This window comes from Equus przewalskii, chromosome 10 (genome assembly GCF_037783145.1).
Source record: "Equus przewalskii isolate Varuska chromosome 10, EquPr2, whole genome shotgun sequence".
Lineage (NCBI taxonomy): Eukaryota > Metazoa > Chordata > Mammalia > Perissodactyla > Equidae > Equus > Equus przewalskii.
The window spans coordinates 43,511,365-43,529,011 of NC_091840.1; the positions used below are offsets into that span (position 1 = coordinate 43,511,365).

Genomic DNA, 17,647 nt, shown 5'->3' on the forward strand with positions numbered 1-17,647 from the left:
TTCACCTAGAACATGTGTTATGTTGACGAAAAGAAAAGCGAATACTCTAGCACATCATAAACATACCATTTCAAATTAAAGCGTCCCTAGGTTGTAACCACTCGAGAGGCAGAGGCCACGTTTATAAAATTTACTTTTGGCATAGCAGCTAGCCTAAATATACACAAACTCTTAAATGATTTTTGATACAGCAATGAATTTTTGATAATCTATGACTGAATCTATAGTCATTTGCAGTGAAATGGGGATCTGGTAATTATCCATTTTAATTCTTTAATGTGAATAAGTAAACTAGATAAGTCACATTCCTCTCAGAGGAAACTGCACCCCTCAAAAAATACTTTTTAGTGAGATTATTCTTCTAATGTTTGTCTGCCTTTTTTACATGAATTAGGTAGCCATCAAAATTTCACTTCACCTCGCCTTGATTGTTACTTCAAAAATTAATGAGGATGATAATAATGTTAAAAAAATTTGATTGTGTTACTGTTGCTGGTAGTTTTTTCTAATGTTAATGATGATGATTACTATGCTGAGTTTTCCTGTCTCCCTGAGCACTAACCTAGCACTCATCTAGCTTTGGTCAGTAACAACAGTAATAACGGTAGTACAGTTTGAAAAGTTTAGCAGTTGAGAACTTATTAGCATTCAATAGAATGGTGAGATGCGGTGTAGGAGGGGAGAGATTTTGATCTTCCAGAGTACATTTGGTGTTTATTAATATTTTTTCTCTCTTTTTGTTATTAATACTAGCCTGGTAATATTTTCCCCTCCCATTTGGTGATATCTTTTAGTGGTCCAGATGAGTGAGTCAACATCTCAAGAGGGTCTCACACCTACTCAGGTACCTGGCCTATATAGGTTTCTAAGCATTTAACTGCGAGAGGATTTGAGATTGACATTCTTGGGAAAATTGACTTACAATATCATATTCTGTCATTTAATTATTTCTCCTTTTAGTTGAAGTATTCTGCGTCAGGTTTTGACAAAAATGCTGAAAAAAAGGAGTCAACTAATAGTTGGGTCTCAGTGGCCTGCTTCTAGTTGGTTGGCATTCTTTATATATAACAAGTCTATTACTGTTTGAATTTGTTAATACAACTACTTTGTGTGATTTTATTTGGTATGATGTTTACTCATTGTGTGAAATTTTTTCACATAAAAAGCCTGCTATACTGGAGTATAAGATGTTAGTTTTATCGCCAGCTCCTTTTGGATACCACTTATCAACCATTGTTTCCATTTCAGGAAAATGGAACAGAAGACAAAGAAAGGAAACAGGAAACAACTGAAGGGAAAGAGTCTCCTGAGGTAGAGTTTTCATGAATAATCAGATGTTAATGGTAGAGAGTAAACTGGACAATTAATTTTCTTATGAAAAAGGAAAGAAAAGATGTGGGTATTCAAAAAGATAAACAAAATGGCAAAAGGAAAAGGGCAAACTCACGTTGATCATTAAGCTGACTCATTTAGTCAGTTGCAGGAAGCTTCCATAGAAAGATAAATTATTTGTGACCAGCTATTAAGAATTATAGATAAATATTGCTTTCTAAAATCAGAACTGTTCCTCTAAGTACAACAACCACTAGTTTTGGGGGTAACTTCACTGTCATCTGAAAATGTAATTTCCACATTAATCATTTAAGTAACTTTATGTTTAAATAAATACAAGACTTCAATGAGGAAGAACATTTTATAAAAAAAGGAAGGAAATTGAAAATAGTTATATGGACTCACCATTGGGTTGACTATTGTGAGTCAAAAATATTCTATTATCATTCTTTTAAAAGTACATCAGCATGAGTACAAAAAGCTATTTTGCTACCATTTATTCATAAAACTAACCTTTAATTCCCTTAATTAAGATAAAAATGTTTTTCCTTCCACCACAAACATAGAAGGTGATTCTAATAGTAAAAGAAAACAGTAGCATTTCAAAGGTCTGATTTCACTATGCTGTGGTCTCAAATAATGTTTCTGGAAAGTATAGCATGATTCAAGGATTAATGTACAATAATACTCTTAGCATATAACTGTATTAACAGTAGGAAGATGTGATGACATGTTGACCGATGCATTTTATCTTGTGAATGTAGTTAATAGATTATGATGACTGCTTTGCCTCTAATACAAAGCATTAAATCCTAGCACTATTTAGTAGGAATGTTTGGTAACTCACGCAAGGCATTTATGTGCACTCTTTAATTGGGAGAGTTGATGTAACTTTGAAGAAAAGCAACTCATTTTGAAATTGGTGTTTCTTTTCTCCTTTCAGAGTTCACGGAGTGTATCAGACAGTTCTACACTAGACACCAGCGAAAATGTAGCAGAAGAAACGACAGATGAAATAAAATCCCAAGGTAGAGAATTAGCCTTTCTACGCAACAGAATTTAAAACTATTATTAAATTTCTTTGGGGATGCATTCCTCAAGATTTTGCCTTTTAAAGAGGTAATCCCAGGGGTATTTTAAATGCAATTTGGGAAATAGTTTAAGATTTAACCCCTTCACCTTCTATTAATATTTTCGAGGCAACTTTATGACTCTTTACCTTGTACTTAAAGAGAAAATTTAGCTAGGAGAGCTAACCAACACATACCAGACAACCCATCAGCACAAAAATAAAATGAAGAACCCTAGTGATTCGGCCTGCGTATTGTTTTTCTGTTTCTTGTTTTTACCCTTATACTTGACCATACATTTATTCTGTTTGACTTCTAGCCCCTCCTTCACCTAAATCCCACATGATTATACAGGTAGAATATTTATAGGATCAAAAAGGCAACAAATAGGGGCTGGCCCCGTGGCCGAGTGGTTAAGTCCGCGCGCTCCGCTGCAGGCGGCCCAGTGTTTCGTTGGTTCGAATCCTGGGCACGGACATGGCACTGCTCATCAAACCACGCTGAGGCAGCGTCCCACATGCTACGACTAGAAGGACCCACAACAAAGAATATATAACTATGTACTGGGGGTCTTTGGGGAGAAAAAGGAAAAAATACAATCTTAAAAAAAAAAAAAGGCAACAAATAAGAGGGCAAGACACTCATCCCTTTCACTACAGTCCTTCTAACTTCAGAAACTTACTGAAATCCTGTAAGATAGAAATCTTTATAATATTTAAAATTTAACAATTTTAATTTATATTTCAATTAATCAAAATTTCCTTTAATTCAGCTTACAAATATTGAGTGTTTAGTATGTGCTAGGCTGTGCTAGGCTGAATGACAATAATAATTTTTAAAGTGTTTTCTAAACTATAAATTGCTATATAGATACTAGTTATAACTTTTAGGTGCTTACGTTTCTCCAGAGTATTTTTTGTCTTTTAAACCAATTAAAGCAGTTATTTACTATTTCTTCTTATCAATACACATCATAATACATATACACTAAGATCCAAATTTTCCAACACTAATTCTGTCTTTATTGTCAACTTAGTCCTATTTTCACAGCTTCGTTTTTAGGAAGTTTCTTGGCAAGTCTCTCTCTACCTACCCAACAACACCAGGTTCTTGATTTCACTTCTTCCTCACTCCCACCCTCTGCCACCACTACCCCATATGTATACTTGCCTTTACCTTAATCACTTGGGCCAGGTTTATAAATGAACTCTTTCATTTTAAACATGCTGGACAGAAATTGTGATCTAGGTAATTTGTTATAAATTTAATCAGGTGTTCACTTTAATCAGTTTATGGCCAAATTTGCACCTGCAAAACTTCACACATGTATTCCATCATGTAATTTATTGCCTCTCTAGAAAACATATCAATCAAGAGTTTGTGGTCTTTCCTGTTCTTGTACTTTCAATTTCTATTATTGCTTTTCAACGTATAGTACAGGGACGATGTTTTGTTTATTTAAATCTATTCATCCAAGAATATGATATACACCAAAAACACTACAGTTGCTTGTTGAGATATCAAATACAACACAACGTACTTATTTATGCAGTGATCAGCCACTGCCAAACATAGTATTCCTAATCTCCCTTCGTAGGTGTATGTATGTAAGAAGTGGGAAGAGGAACTGTTACTGCAATTTCAACATGTCAAAGGAAGTGTCTTTATCCTTGTTATATACTTGTCAAAATTAAAATGATGTTGTCTTGACAGGCAGCTCCAAGATTGCACTCAAATACGTATTTTTGCATGGAAAATATTGTGGTTAAATGTACCACGTGAATTCCTCATTTCTTTACCCTAGTTATTGTACGTTTCAGGCTGTGAGCTTAACTTGCATTTTTAGAAGTCTTTTTTTTTTTTTTACTATCAGTTTGCTCAGCTTTGTTCTTATTATACAGCCCTAAGACTAGCAAAGTTTTGTAGGAAAGTGCCTTTTCCTATACCTATTGAATTTTTATTCCTATAATGTTTAATAGTGATTCTTTTCTGTCTTCTTTCCCAGTAGTCATTTTACAAATGTACATATGTTAAGAAATCCTGATAAGACCAAACCAGCTGAGTTTCAGACACGGCCTGTGTTTAAAGAGAAGATCACACGTCTAGTTGAGTAGCCCTGCTGGGTCAATTTTCCCCAGTTTAATCAGCAGCCAGTCTGACTAATGTTATATGCCTCTTGTGAAGAAAGAGTCTGCTAAAGCTTATTATAATGTGGATTACAATTCATTCCTATTTATGTCCTTAAATAGCGTTGTACTTAGGCCATGCCCAGCAGTGGGCCGTGCATAAAGTGAAGGAAATGATAAAAGTCACTTGAAAGGCTGGACCTTTCAAAATATGAATAAGGAATTCTTTTGTGTCCCTACTTACTTAGTTGAAAGCATTTATGCCCATAGTGCCTGAATGGGTCTTTGTATGTTAGAAGGTGGATTAATATAGAGGTGAAGGTGTGCATGTTGGGGGAAAATTTGAAAGGCTCTTAATTACATGAAGAGTTTAGGGAGACAATCTTGAAAAAGAATTCCAGTGCTTAGCATAGTGCCTGGCACAAAGTAAAGCATCAATAATTATTTATTGAGTGAATGTATAAATGAATCAATCTATCTGTAAAAGGTTTAGGAATGTCCAAGCACAGATCTGCTGCAAAACCCAGTACCTGTTTGAAACTGTATTCAATTGCATCTCTGAATTAATTTGCCCTTGGGGCAGTACTGTAATTTATGATCCTTGAATTCAGAGGTCACTTAATCAAAAGACAACTACAGATAGGCTTGTTCGGAATCCTGATTTATGGACCCTGCTATTGCTGTGCCTGCTTTTCTTTTCTCGGTTTTATGGCTCTAAGAGAGAAGAGTTTGACTAGAGTTGTAACCAAAAACACATCTACTTTCATTCTGCATAGGGAACAATGCAAGCACTAGGATTTTTGCTTAGCAACCTATAATAGCCAAGCACACTAGAGGAGCACTAACAGGCTGCAACGAAGATAGAGGATGCCCTAGTTCATGTGCAAGTTTACTAATGAGCCATGGCAGATGGGTATGTATTGAGTTGCTATACATCTGTAGCACTACCCTTAAAGCAGGAGGAGAAGTATCTGCCTTAGGTTGTGCTGGAGAGATTAAAAGCAAAGAGAGTATATTAGAACCTGCAGACTTGAAAGAATTGCTCTCTTTCACACTTATTTAAAATAAAAATAAAAGCATTGTATATTAATGACCACTGTGACAAAACAGAATGGAAATCCCCCACCCCCAAAAGTGGTTCGTTTGTTTGCAAATCCAACTGAGAGGTAAAAGTGAGTATTATACTACCCTCCTCACTTCCCCCATATTGAAATAACAGAGAATTAGCCAAGGAGGAAATCAAAATTTGGGAGAGAGGTCCATAAATACTATCTGCTATTGGACTTAAGACATTCTTTAGATGAAATATTGGTTTTTCAAGAGTTTCTTTATAGACTACTTAATTTTTTTCCTGGGCAGAAAGATGGGATTATCTGGTTAGGATTCAAAAGTATTCTTCAGAGTAATCTCAATAAAGTTGGGGGAAGATTTTTTTAAGTAAATAAAAAGAATTTTAAAATATTTGTGAGAACCCCCAAAAACTGAGAATGAAGAGAGTGACATCAGCATCATGGTGGAGTGAGCTCTTCCCTTAGTCTCTCTCCCCTAAGATACAGTGAAAAGGATATTCATAAACTAACAGAAGATATTCACACAACATACTAGATGTCTGAAAGATACACATAGCCATATGTCTGAAGGTGGAGGTGCTGGACTCCTTGGAGGCCATGGAAGGAGGTAAGGGAATCTCATCTCCCTCCCAAATGGCAGTGATCTAGAACACAGGACCTCACATGGAGGCTGGTGTGTGACTCTGAGAGGAAAGGGAAGAGGCAGACCTCTCCAAGAATGCCTTTGCTCTTGGAGTTGCCTCCCAGACTGTGGGAATGCTCCACACTGAGGAAGCTAAGCAATCGTGGGGGCATTTCCACCAAGCAGAGCAGCCCAGGAAGGCAGGCAGCAACCAGGAAGCCAGGAAGGCTCCCGCACAGAGCGGGAGCACACAGGATCATGCACACTGAAGAAACTGACCACCTCACTTAGTGCACCAGCTCAGCTAGTCGGGCAGAGCAGGGGACCCCTGCCAGAGTGCCTGCATGCCTAAATGTGTACAACAGTGGCAGCCAGCAGGCAAACGCAGACAGGCCCTGCTGGCACAGCTTCCAACAGTTGGGCACAGATGCCAGGGATCATGGTGGGCTCAGAATACACAGCCCCTGCCTCCCCCGACCCAGTGGCAGCAGGTGGAATCTGCAACCAGATACTACCTCTATGTGACGGCACAAGTCTACCTCATCACCTAGAATGAAGAGGTATATTAACACTCCAGACTAGAAGGAAAATGACAAGTACCCAGAAATCAATCCTGAAATCACAGAAATTTACAATCTAAATGATGGAGAATTCAAAATAATCATAAAGAAACCCAATAAATTACAAGAAAACTCAGAAAGACAGTTCAATGAAATCAGGAGTAAAATTAATGAACAGAGGGAATTCTTCACAAAAGAGATTGAAACTATTTAAAAAAGCAATGAGAAATGTTGGAGATGAAAATCACAATGAATGAGATAAAGAAAAATCTGGAATCCTTAAATAACAGAATTAATATTATGGAGGACAGAATTAGTAATTTAGAGGACAAAAATATAGAAATACTTCAAATGGAGGAGGAGAGAGAACTAAGACTAAAAATAAATGAAGAAGAACTGATTGGTGGTTACCAGGGGAAAGGAGGGGTGGAGGGAGGGCACAAAAGGTGAAGTGGTGCACTTACAACATGACTAACAACAATGTACAACTGAAATTTCACAAGGTTGTAAACTATCATAATCTTAATAAAAAGTTAAAAAAAATAAAATAAATGAAGAAACTCTCTGAGAAATATTGAACTCAATTAGGAAATGCAACATAAGGATTATAGGTATTCAAGAGGGAGAAGAGTAGAAGAAAGGACAGAGAGCTTGTTCAAAGAAATAATAGTGGAGAACTTCCAAAACCTGGGGAAGGAGCTGGGATTACATGTAAATGAAGCTAATAGAACTCCTAATTACATCAGTGTAAAAAGGCCTTCTCCAAGGCATATATTAGTACAATTGGCAAAAGTCAATGACCAAGAAAAAATATTAAGGACAGCAAGGAAGAAGAAAACAACCTACAAAGGAACTCCTATCAGGCTTTCAGTGGAAAGGGTTTACAAACCTTTGAGCAAGGAGCTAAATAGACAAATTAGAAAATTGCAACTCTCTATCAGAACAGATTAGCAAACACTTAATTGTAACATTAAAGGTAAAAGGAAGGAAAACATCAAAAATGACTATAATCACTCCATTTTAATCACAAACTCATAACACAAAACAGAATAAGTTGTGACAACAGTAACTTAGACAGGGAAGAGAAAAGAGATGGAAACTGCTTAGACAAAGGAAATAATAGGCTATCAGAAAATGGACTATCTCATCTATGAGATCTTTTATACAAACCTCACAGTAACCACTAAGCAAAAACATACAGATGGCCAACAGGCATATGAAAAGATGCTCAACATCATTAGCTATCAGGGAAATGCAAATCAAAACTACAATGAGGTATCACCTCACTCCAGTCAGAATGGCTATAATTAACAAGACAGGAAACGACAAATGTTGGAGATGGTGTGGAGAGAAGGGAACCCTTGTTCACTGCTGGTGGCAGTGCAAACTGGTGCAGCCACTATGGAAAGCAGTATGGAGTATCCTCAGAAAATTAAGGATAGATCTACCATACGATCCAGCTATTCCACTGCTGGGTATTTATCCAAAGAACTTGAAAACACAAAGGCATAAAGATACTTGCACCCCTATGTTCACTGCGGCATTATACACAATAGCCAAGACATGGAAGCAACTTAGGTGCCCATCAAGGGACGAATGGATAAAGAAATAGAAGATAAAAACGACGGAAAAAAAAAAACACATAGCATTGGAGATTGGACTGGTGGTTACCTTTGGGGAAGGGGGGAGGGGGGAGAGCAAAAGGGGTGATTAGGCTCACATGTGAGGGGATGGACTATAATTAGTGTTTGGGTGGTGAACATGATGTAATGTATACAGAATTCAAAATATGATGTACATCCGAAAAAAATAAAAATTAATAAAAAAAAAATCAGAACAGTAACACAAATGATGAATAAAGAGAAAACTGAGAAAATCATCATAGAGAATCACCAAACTGAATTGGCAGTTGGAAATACATGGGACGAGAAATGAGGGAAGTACAGAACAACCTGCAAGCAAGTGATAAAGTGGCAGTATTAAGCCCTCATATATAAATAGCCACTCTAAATGTAAAGCGATTGAATTCTCCAATAAAAAGACACAGAGTGTCTCGATGGATTAAGAAACAAGACCCAACAATATGCTGCCTTCAGGAAACACATCTCGGCTCCAAAGACAAACACAGGCTGAGAGTGACGGGATGGAAGACAATACTCCAAGCTAACGGCAAACAAAAGAAAGCAGATTTTGACATACTTACATTAGACAAAGTAGACTTCAAGATAAAAAAGGCAATGAGTGACAAACAGGGGCAGTATATAATGATAAAAGGGACACTCCACCAAAAAGACATAACACTTGTAAATATATATGCACCTAACACAGGAGCACCAAAGTACATAAAGCAACTAGTAGCAGGCCTAAAAGAAGAAGTTAACAGCATCATAATAATAGAAGGGGATCTTAACACCCCACTTACATCAATAGATAGATCATCTAGACAGAAAGTCAACAAGGAAATAGTGGAATGAAATGAAAAACTAGACAAGATGGACCTAATAGATGTATATAGAACACTCCATCCAAAAACAACAGAATACACTTTCTTCTCAAGTACACATGGAACATTCTCAAAGATAGACCATATGTTGGGAAAAAAGGCAAGCCTCAATAAATTTAAGGAGATTGAAATCACATCAAACATCTTTACTGACCATAGTGCTATGACACTAGAAATTAACTACAAGAAAAAGGCTGGGAAAGTGACAAAGATGTGGAGACTAAACAAGGTGCTACTGAACAACAAATGGATCAATGATGGAATTAAAGGAGAAATTAAAAAATATCTGGAGACAGGGGCTGGCCCCGTGGCCGAGTAGTTCAGTTCATGTGCTCTGCTGCAGGTGGCCCAGTGTTTCGTTGGTTTGAATCCTGGGTGCAGACATGACACTGCTCATCAAACCACACTGAGGCAGGGTCCCACATGCCACAACTAGAAGGACCCACAACAAAGAATATACAACTATGTACCAGGGGGCTTTGGGGAGAAAAAGGAAAAAAGTAAAATCTTTAAAAAAAAATATCTGGAGACAAATGAAAATGAAAATACACCAGACCAACTCATATGGGATGCAGCAAAAGCAGTCCTAAGAGGGAAATTCATAGCAATATAGGCCCAACTTAACAAACAAAAAAAATCTAAAGTAAGCAATCTTAAACTACACCTAACAGAACTAGTAAAAGAAGAACAAACAAAGCCCAAAGTCAGCAGAAAAAGGGAAATAATAAAAGTTAGAGTAGAAATAAATGAAACTAAAACAAAAAAACATCGGGAGAAAGGATCAATGAAACTAGGAGCTCTTCTTTGAGAAGATAAACAAAATTGACAAACCCTTAGCCAGACTCACTAAGAAAAAATGAGAGAAGACTCAAATTAATAAAATTAGACATGAAAGAGGAGAAATTACAATGGATACCACAGAAATACAAAAGATTATAAGAGAATACTAAGAAAAACTTTATGCCAACAAATTGGATAATCTAGAAGACATGGATAAATTTTTAGACACATACAACCTCCCAGAACTGAATAAAGAAGAAATAGAGAATCTGAATAGACCAATCATAAGTTAAGAGATTGAAACAGTAACCAAAAACCTCCCAAAAAATAACAGTCCAGGACCAGGTGACTTCTATGGAGAATTCTACTAAACATTCAAAGAAGATTTAATACCTATCCTTCTCAAACTATTCCAGAAAACTGAAGAAGACAGAACACTTCCTAAAACATTCTACAAGACCATTGTCACCCTGATCCCAAAGCTAGACGAGGACAACACAAAGAAGGAAAACTATAGGCCAATATCACTAATGAACATGGATGCAAAAATCCTCAACAAAATATGGGCAAACTGAATATAATGATACATTAAAAATATCATACATCATGATCAAGTGGGATTTATACCAGGGTCGCAGGGATGGTTCAACATCTGCTAATCAATGTGATACACCACATTAACAAAATGAGAAATAAAAACCACATGATCATCTTAATAGATGCAGAGAAAGCATTTGACAAGATCCAACATCTATTTATGATAAAAAACTCTCAATAAAGTGGGTATAGAAGGAAAGTACCTCAACATAATAAAGCCCATATATGACAAACCCACAACCAATATCATATTCAATGCATAAAAACTGAAAGTCATCCCTCTGAGAACAGGAACAAGACAAGGGTGCCCACTCTCACAACTCTTATTCAGCACAGTACTGGAGGTTTTGGCCAGAGCTATTAGGCAAGAAAAAGAAATAAAAGGTATCCAAACTGGCAAGGAAGAAGTGAAACTCTCACTGTTTTCAGATGGCATGATTTTATACATAGAAAACCCTAAAGAATCCATTGGAAAACTATTAGAAATCATCAACTACAGCAAAGTGGCAGGGTACAAAATCAACTTACAGTTTCATTTCTGTACTCCAGTAATGAACTAACAGAAAGAGAGCTCAAGAATACCATCTCGTTTACAATCACAAAAAAGATTAACATATCTAGGAATAAATTTAATCAAGGAGGTGAAAGGCCTATACAACAAAAACTATAAGAAAATATTGAAAGAAATCAAGGATGACATAAAGAAATGGAATGATATTCCATGCATATGGATTGGAAGAATAAACATAGTTAAAATGTCCATATGACCTAAAGCAATCTACAGATTCAATGCAATCCCAATCAGAATCCCAATGATATTCTTCACAGAAATAGAACAAGGAATCCTAAAATTTATGTGGGGCAAGAAAAACTAAAGCAATACTGAGAAAAAAGAAGAAAGCTGGAGGCATCACAATCCCTGACTTCAAAATATACTACAAAGCTATAGTAATCAAAACAGCATGGTCTGGTACAAAAACAGACACACAGATCAATGGAACAGAATTGAAAGCCCAGAAATAAAACCACACATCTATGGACAGCTAATCTTTGACAAAGGTGCTAAGAACATACAATGGCGAAAGGAAAGTCTCTTCAATAAATGGAAAAACTGGACAGCCACATGCAAAAGAATGAAAGCAGAGTGTTATCTTTTGTCATACACAAAAATTAACTCAAAATGGATTAAAGACTTAAAGATGAGATGTGAAACCATAAAACTCCTAGAAGAAAATATAGGCAGTACACTCTTTGACATCAGTCTTAGAAGGATCTTTTTGAATATCATGTCTACTTGGGCAAGGGAAACAAAAAAAAAATAAACAAATGGGACTACATCAGACTAAAGAGCTTCTGCAAGGCAAAGGAAACTAGGAACAAAACGAAAAGACAACCCACCAACTTGGAGAAAATATTTGCCAATCATATATCTGACAAGGGGTTAATCTCCAAAATATATAAAGAACTCATACAACTCAACAACAACAACAAACAACTCAATCAAAAAATGGGCAGAGGATATGAACAGACATTTTTCCAAAGAAGATATACAGATGGCCAATAAGCACATGAAAAGATGTTCAACATCACTAATCATTAGGGAAATGCAAATCAAAACTATAATGAGATATCACCTAACACCTGTTAGAATAGCTATAATCGCCAAGACAGAAAACAACAAATGTTAGAGAGGGTGTGGAGAAAAGGGAATCCTCATACGCTGCTGGTGGGAATGCAAACTGGTACAGCCACTATGGAAAAGAGTATGGAGATTTCTCAAAAAATTAAAAATAGAAATATTATACAACCCAGCTACCCCACTACTGGATATTTAGCCAAAGAACTTGACACCAACAAATCAAAGAGACTTATGCACCCCTGTGTTCATTGCAGCATTATTCACAATAGCCAAGACGTGGAAGCAACTCTAGTGCCTGAGGACTGATGAATGGCTAAAGAAGATAAGGTATAATATACACAATGGAATGGAATACTCAGCCATAAAAGAAGACAAAAATCATCCCATTTGCAACAATATGGATGGACCTTGACGGTATTGTGTTAAGTGAAATAAGCCAGACAGTGAAAGAGAAACACCACATGATTTCACTCATATGTGGAAGATAAACAAACACGTGGACAAAGAGAACAGATTAGTGGTTACCATAGGGGAAGGAGGTTGGGGGGTAGGTATAAGAGGTAAAGGGGCACATATATATGGTGACCGACAAATAATGTACAACTGAAATTTCACAATGTTATAAACTATTATGGCCTCAATAAAATTTTTTTAAAATGAGAATCAATGAATACATTGCAATACAGTCATACAATGAAATATGAAGCAGTGAAAAATGAATGAACTGGAGCTGTACTTATCAATATAGGTAAATTTCACAAAGATAAATTATTTAAAAAGTCAGAATTCACATGGTATGAAATCATTTTTATAAAATTTAAAAACAAGAACAATGTTGTATTGCTTAGATATAATATAAACAAATGCAGAGAAATGATAAACATGAAATTCAGAATGATGTTTCTATCAAGTAGGGGCGTATGGGAGGCTTCAATATATAGGTAATTTTTTCTTAAGCTAAGAGTAGATACATGGCTACTTATATCATCATTATGCTTACAGGTCTTAAGTATTTCCTAATAAATAAGATTTAAAAAATGGTCTAGGGCCGGCCGGGTGGTGCAGCGGTTAAGTTCGCACGTTCCACTTTGGTGGGGGTTGTTTACCGGTTCGGATCCCGGGTGTGGACATGGCACCACTCAGCAAGCCATGCTGTGGTAGGCGTCCCACATATAAAGTACAGGAAGATGGGCATGGATGTTAGCTCAGGGCCAGTCTTCCTCAGCAAAAAGAGGAGGGTTGGCAGCAGATGTTAGCTCAGGGCTAATCTTCCTCAAAAAAAAGAAAAGGGTCTAAGTTATGCAGATTCTGGTCTCTTACCCTTTTATTGCACTAGTACTATTTATTGAGAGTAATTAATGATTGGAGCATGATTCAGTAGCTACTTTCTAGTAATGTTAAAAATAATGAGTATAAAAATAATTTTCCCATTTATATCTTCTTTTCTTCTGCATCCACAAAGTAACAGAAGCAAAGATTTAACAATACACAGCCCTGATTATACTGTGGTTCAGCTAGGCACTGATATTCTTTTTCAGTGCACAGAAGCAAATTGACTAGTGGCTAATATTTGAAAAGAGCTGAAACTACTTCAACTCCATGGCCATTTCAGAAAAAAACTTGATTCCCAATAAGTTTTTCATTCCACTCACCTCAGCAACCATGGGTGTAGAAAAACATCTGATAGCTTATTTTTCAGAGCCTCGTCTAGCTAGGTCTTGGGAAACCAAAGCCAAGCTAGCCCATTATGCTAGGGAAAAGTCATACAATTCTGTGTGCTGAAGCCAGTAAAAATATATGGTCTTTCAATCTCAGATGGACTTTCCATATTACCCAGAAATCTATGTATGTGTTTGTAGTGTGCTCCTTTCCAACCCTACAACAATTATTTCAAACTTTTATCATGCATAATCAAGCCCATGATTTCAACAGTCCTTGGTTTTAGCAATATTTATTTTATTCCACAAAAAATAGAGGATGTTAGAGGGAATGCCTTCAGTATAGTATAGGAAACATCTTATCTCATCCAAGTCTGTTGTATATTCTTGATCTCAATACCTCTTATCTTCTCAGACCCTGAGGACCATCATTGAATCTCTCTCCTGTAGCTTCTGTTTTCCTCTCTACATTGGCTTTTGCCTCTCGCTGTAAATATAGTCAAGCCTATCCCACTTTTAAAGAAAAGTCCTTCTCTTCACAATCACCCTCCTTGAAATAATTGTCCACTTGTCCAGTCTGCACTTTACCTCCAAGTCGCTCCTCAACCTACTGCAGTCTAGGTCCCGTTCTCATCACAGAAATTACTCTCCCTAAGGTCAGTGAAGAAAAAACTGGATGCTAACTACTTTCTACTTAGATCATTTGATTTCTCTGGAGCACTTGACACTACTGACCACTTCTTCTGTAGTGATTTTTTTTGTCTGCCCAACGTCTCTTTGGGAAACCACCCTTCTCTCTTTCTTAATCCATTTATTTAGATGGGGCTGAGCCCACCCCTCGAGATCCAGGGATGGGTGGTGATCCAAGTCTGATCAATCAGAATACTCACCACCCCTTCAGTGCTGTGGTTGGTTCAGAAATAGGCATATACTTTATGCCGAGTCAGTTAAAACCTTTCCCAGATTTTTAAAACTGGAATTTTAATGGCAGATTTTTTAAAAAAAAGTCAACAGTTATAAGGGCTATGTAAATCTAAAGCTGCTGGTGACCATTTTTATCAACATGTGAGGATAACATGCCTAAATTAATTCAACAGGGCAAAGCAGAGACTAGAGGTGGATTTCAGCTGTGCCTGAAAACATTTATGTCCCCGGACTTTCCAGCTATATGAGCTAATACATTCCATTTTTAGTTTAAGCTATGTGAGAAGGATTTCAATTGCTTGTAATGGAAAGGGTCTTTAATAATACATCCTTCTTGAAATTCTTTCTTCTAGTGGTTTCTGTAATTCTAACTTATCCTATTTTCCTCCCAACTCCCTAGTCACTCTCAGACTCCTAAGTGTCCTTTTTCTGCCTATTCCTTAAAAATGTTGCATGAGATTCCTTTCTTGGTTCTATTCTCATTCTAGACACTCTCTCTGAGTGAGCTCATTCAATAATAATAATAACTACAGATTTTAGGGTATATATATAATTCATATATATATCATTTTCTCATCATGACTATCTACAAAAATATAATTATTGTTTCCATTTTACAGAAGTAGAAGCTGAGTCTAAGTTGAGTAACTTGTTCTAAGTCACATGGCTATTAAATGTTAGAGCTGGCATTTGAACCCTGGTGTCTCTGATTCCAATGCCCATAATGTTTTTTAACACATTTATTCATTTATCAAATATTTGAGTGCTTATTATGTACCTGACACTACTCTAACCACTGGGAAATCAGTAGTAACTATCACAGACAAAATCTCTACATTAATGTGTCTTAATTTCTAAAGTGAGTTAGAAACAGGTTAGTCTTCCTAAAAACAATTCATGATTTTAGCCAGTGCAGTAAGGCAAGTAAAGGAAATAAAAGTTATAAAGATTGTAAAGGGAAAAGTAGAAATGTCTTTTTTTTTTTTTTTTTGCAGATGACATGATTGTGAACAAAGCAACTAGTATAAATTTAGGAAGGTTTCTGGATACAAAATCAATATACAAAAACCAATTAGGTGCTGGCCTGGTGGCATAATGGTTAAGTTTGCGTGCTCAGTCTCGGCAGCCCAGGGTTGGCAGGTTTGGATCCTGGGCACAGACCTAGAACTGCTTGTCAAGCCATGCTGTGGTGGCATCCCACATAAAATAAAGGAACATTGGCACAGATGTTAGCTCAGTGACAACCTTCCTCCAGCAAAAGAGGGAAATTGGCAACAGATATTAGCTCAGGGCTAATCTTTCTCACACACGCAGAAAAAATACACAAAAAATATTGTATTTCTCTATATTAGCAACAAACAGAAAATGAAATTTTAAAAATATAATTCTAATAGTATCAAAAACATTAAATATCTGGAAATAAATCTAACCAAAAATGAGCAAAACCTCTACACTGAAATTATAAAGCTTTGCCAAAAGAAATTAAAGACAACCTAAATAAATGAAAGCACGTACCATATTCGTGAATTAGAAGACTTAATATTGTCAAGACAGTAGTTCTCCCTCAGTTGGCCTCTAGATTCAATGTAATTCTAATCAAAACTTCTGTAGGGTTCTGTATGTGTGTCTGTGTGTATAAATTGACTAATTGATTCTGAAATTTATGTGGAAATGCAAAGGACCCAGAAAAGCCAAGGAAATCTTGGAGAATAACAAAGCTGGAGGATTTATACTACCAAATATCAAGACTTATAGCAAAGTTACAGAAATTAGGATAGTATGATATTGGCATAAGGATAGACAAATAAGCCAAAAGATCAGAATAGAGACTTCAGTTCAAAGTCCTGTATTGAAAGCAGGAGGTGTTTTTAATAATGGTGTCAAATGGAAAATATGTATTTTGAGTCCTACCTCACTCCACACACAAAAATAAATTCTATGTGAATTGTAGATCTAAATGTGAATGATAAAACAATAAATCATTTTAGAAGAAAACATAAGAAAATATTCTCATGATTTTGGAGTAGGCAAAGATATCTTAAAACACAAAAAGTACTGACCATAAAAGAAAAAAAAATTCAGAGACGGAAACATTAAAATTAAGAGCTTCTGTTCATCAGAAAACACCAGTAAGAGAGTGAAAAGACAAGCAAGATATGAGAAAAGATATTTACAATAGAAGATTTTTTAATCTGACTATATAGAGAACTCTTACAAATTGTTAAGACAGAAAACCCAGTAGAAAAATAGATAATGGACTTGAACAGATACGTCATCAAAGAAGATATTCACATAGCCTATAAATAGAGGAAAATAAATTTCAGTTCATAAATCACAAAGGAAATGCAAATTAAAATCATGAGGTAAAACTGTGTTTTCAGGGGGACTGGCCCCATGGCATAGTGGTTAAGTTCAGCGTGCTCTGCTTCCGCGGCTTGGGTTTACAGGTTCAGATCCCGGGCACAGATCTGCACCACTTGTCAGCCATGCTGTGACGGCAACCCACAGACAGAGTAGAGGAGGGTTGGCACAGATGATTAGCTCAGGGCAAATCTTCCTCAAGCAAAAAGAGGAAGATTGACAACAGATGTTAGCTCAGGGGCAATCTTTCTCAAAAAAACCCCCTATGTGTCCAGTAGAATAACTAAAATAAAAACACAGACAATACCAAATCCTGACAAGGATATGGAATACAGGAATTTTCAAACATTGCTGGTGGGAATCTAAATTGGTGCAACTTCAGAAAACGGTTTGGCACTATTTATA

General features: G+C 36.4%; 1 protein-coding gene across 7 annotated transcripts in view; it reads left to right on the forward strand.

Moving 5' to 3' along the window:
- The window catches only part of EFCAB5 (EF-hand calcium binding domain 5), a 142,579-nt gene that overhangs the window by 10,878 nt on the left and 114,054 nt on the right, over positions 1 to 17,647 (forward strand). For 2 of the 7 annotated variants that reach the window (XM_070562798.1, XM_070562800.1), the window contains exons 1-3: positions 633 to 844; positions 1,249 to 1,311; positions 2,276 to 2,360. In XM_070562798.1, the coding sequence (XP_070418899.1) occupies positions 803 to 844; positions 1,249 to 1,311; positions 2,276 to 2,360 (190 nt within the window). In that variant the 5' untranslated portion in view covers positions 633 to 802. Of the gene's footprint in view, positions 1 to 576; positions 845 to 1,248; positions 1,312 to 2,275; positions 2,361 to 17,647 lie in introns of those variants that run through there. The other 5 variants (XM_070562804.1, XM_070562805.1, XM_070562799.1 and 2 more) reach the window with 4 other exon arrangements.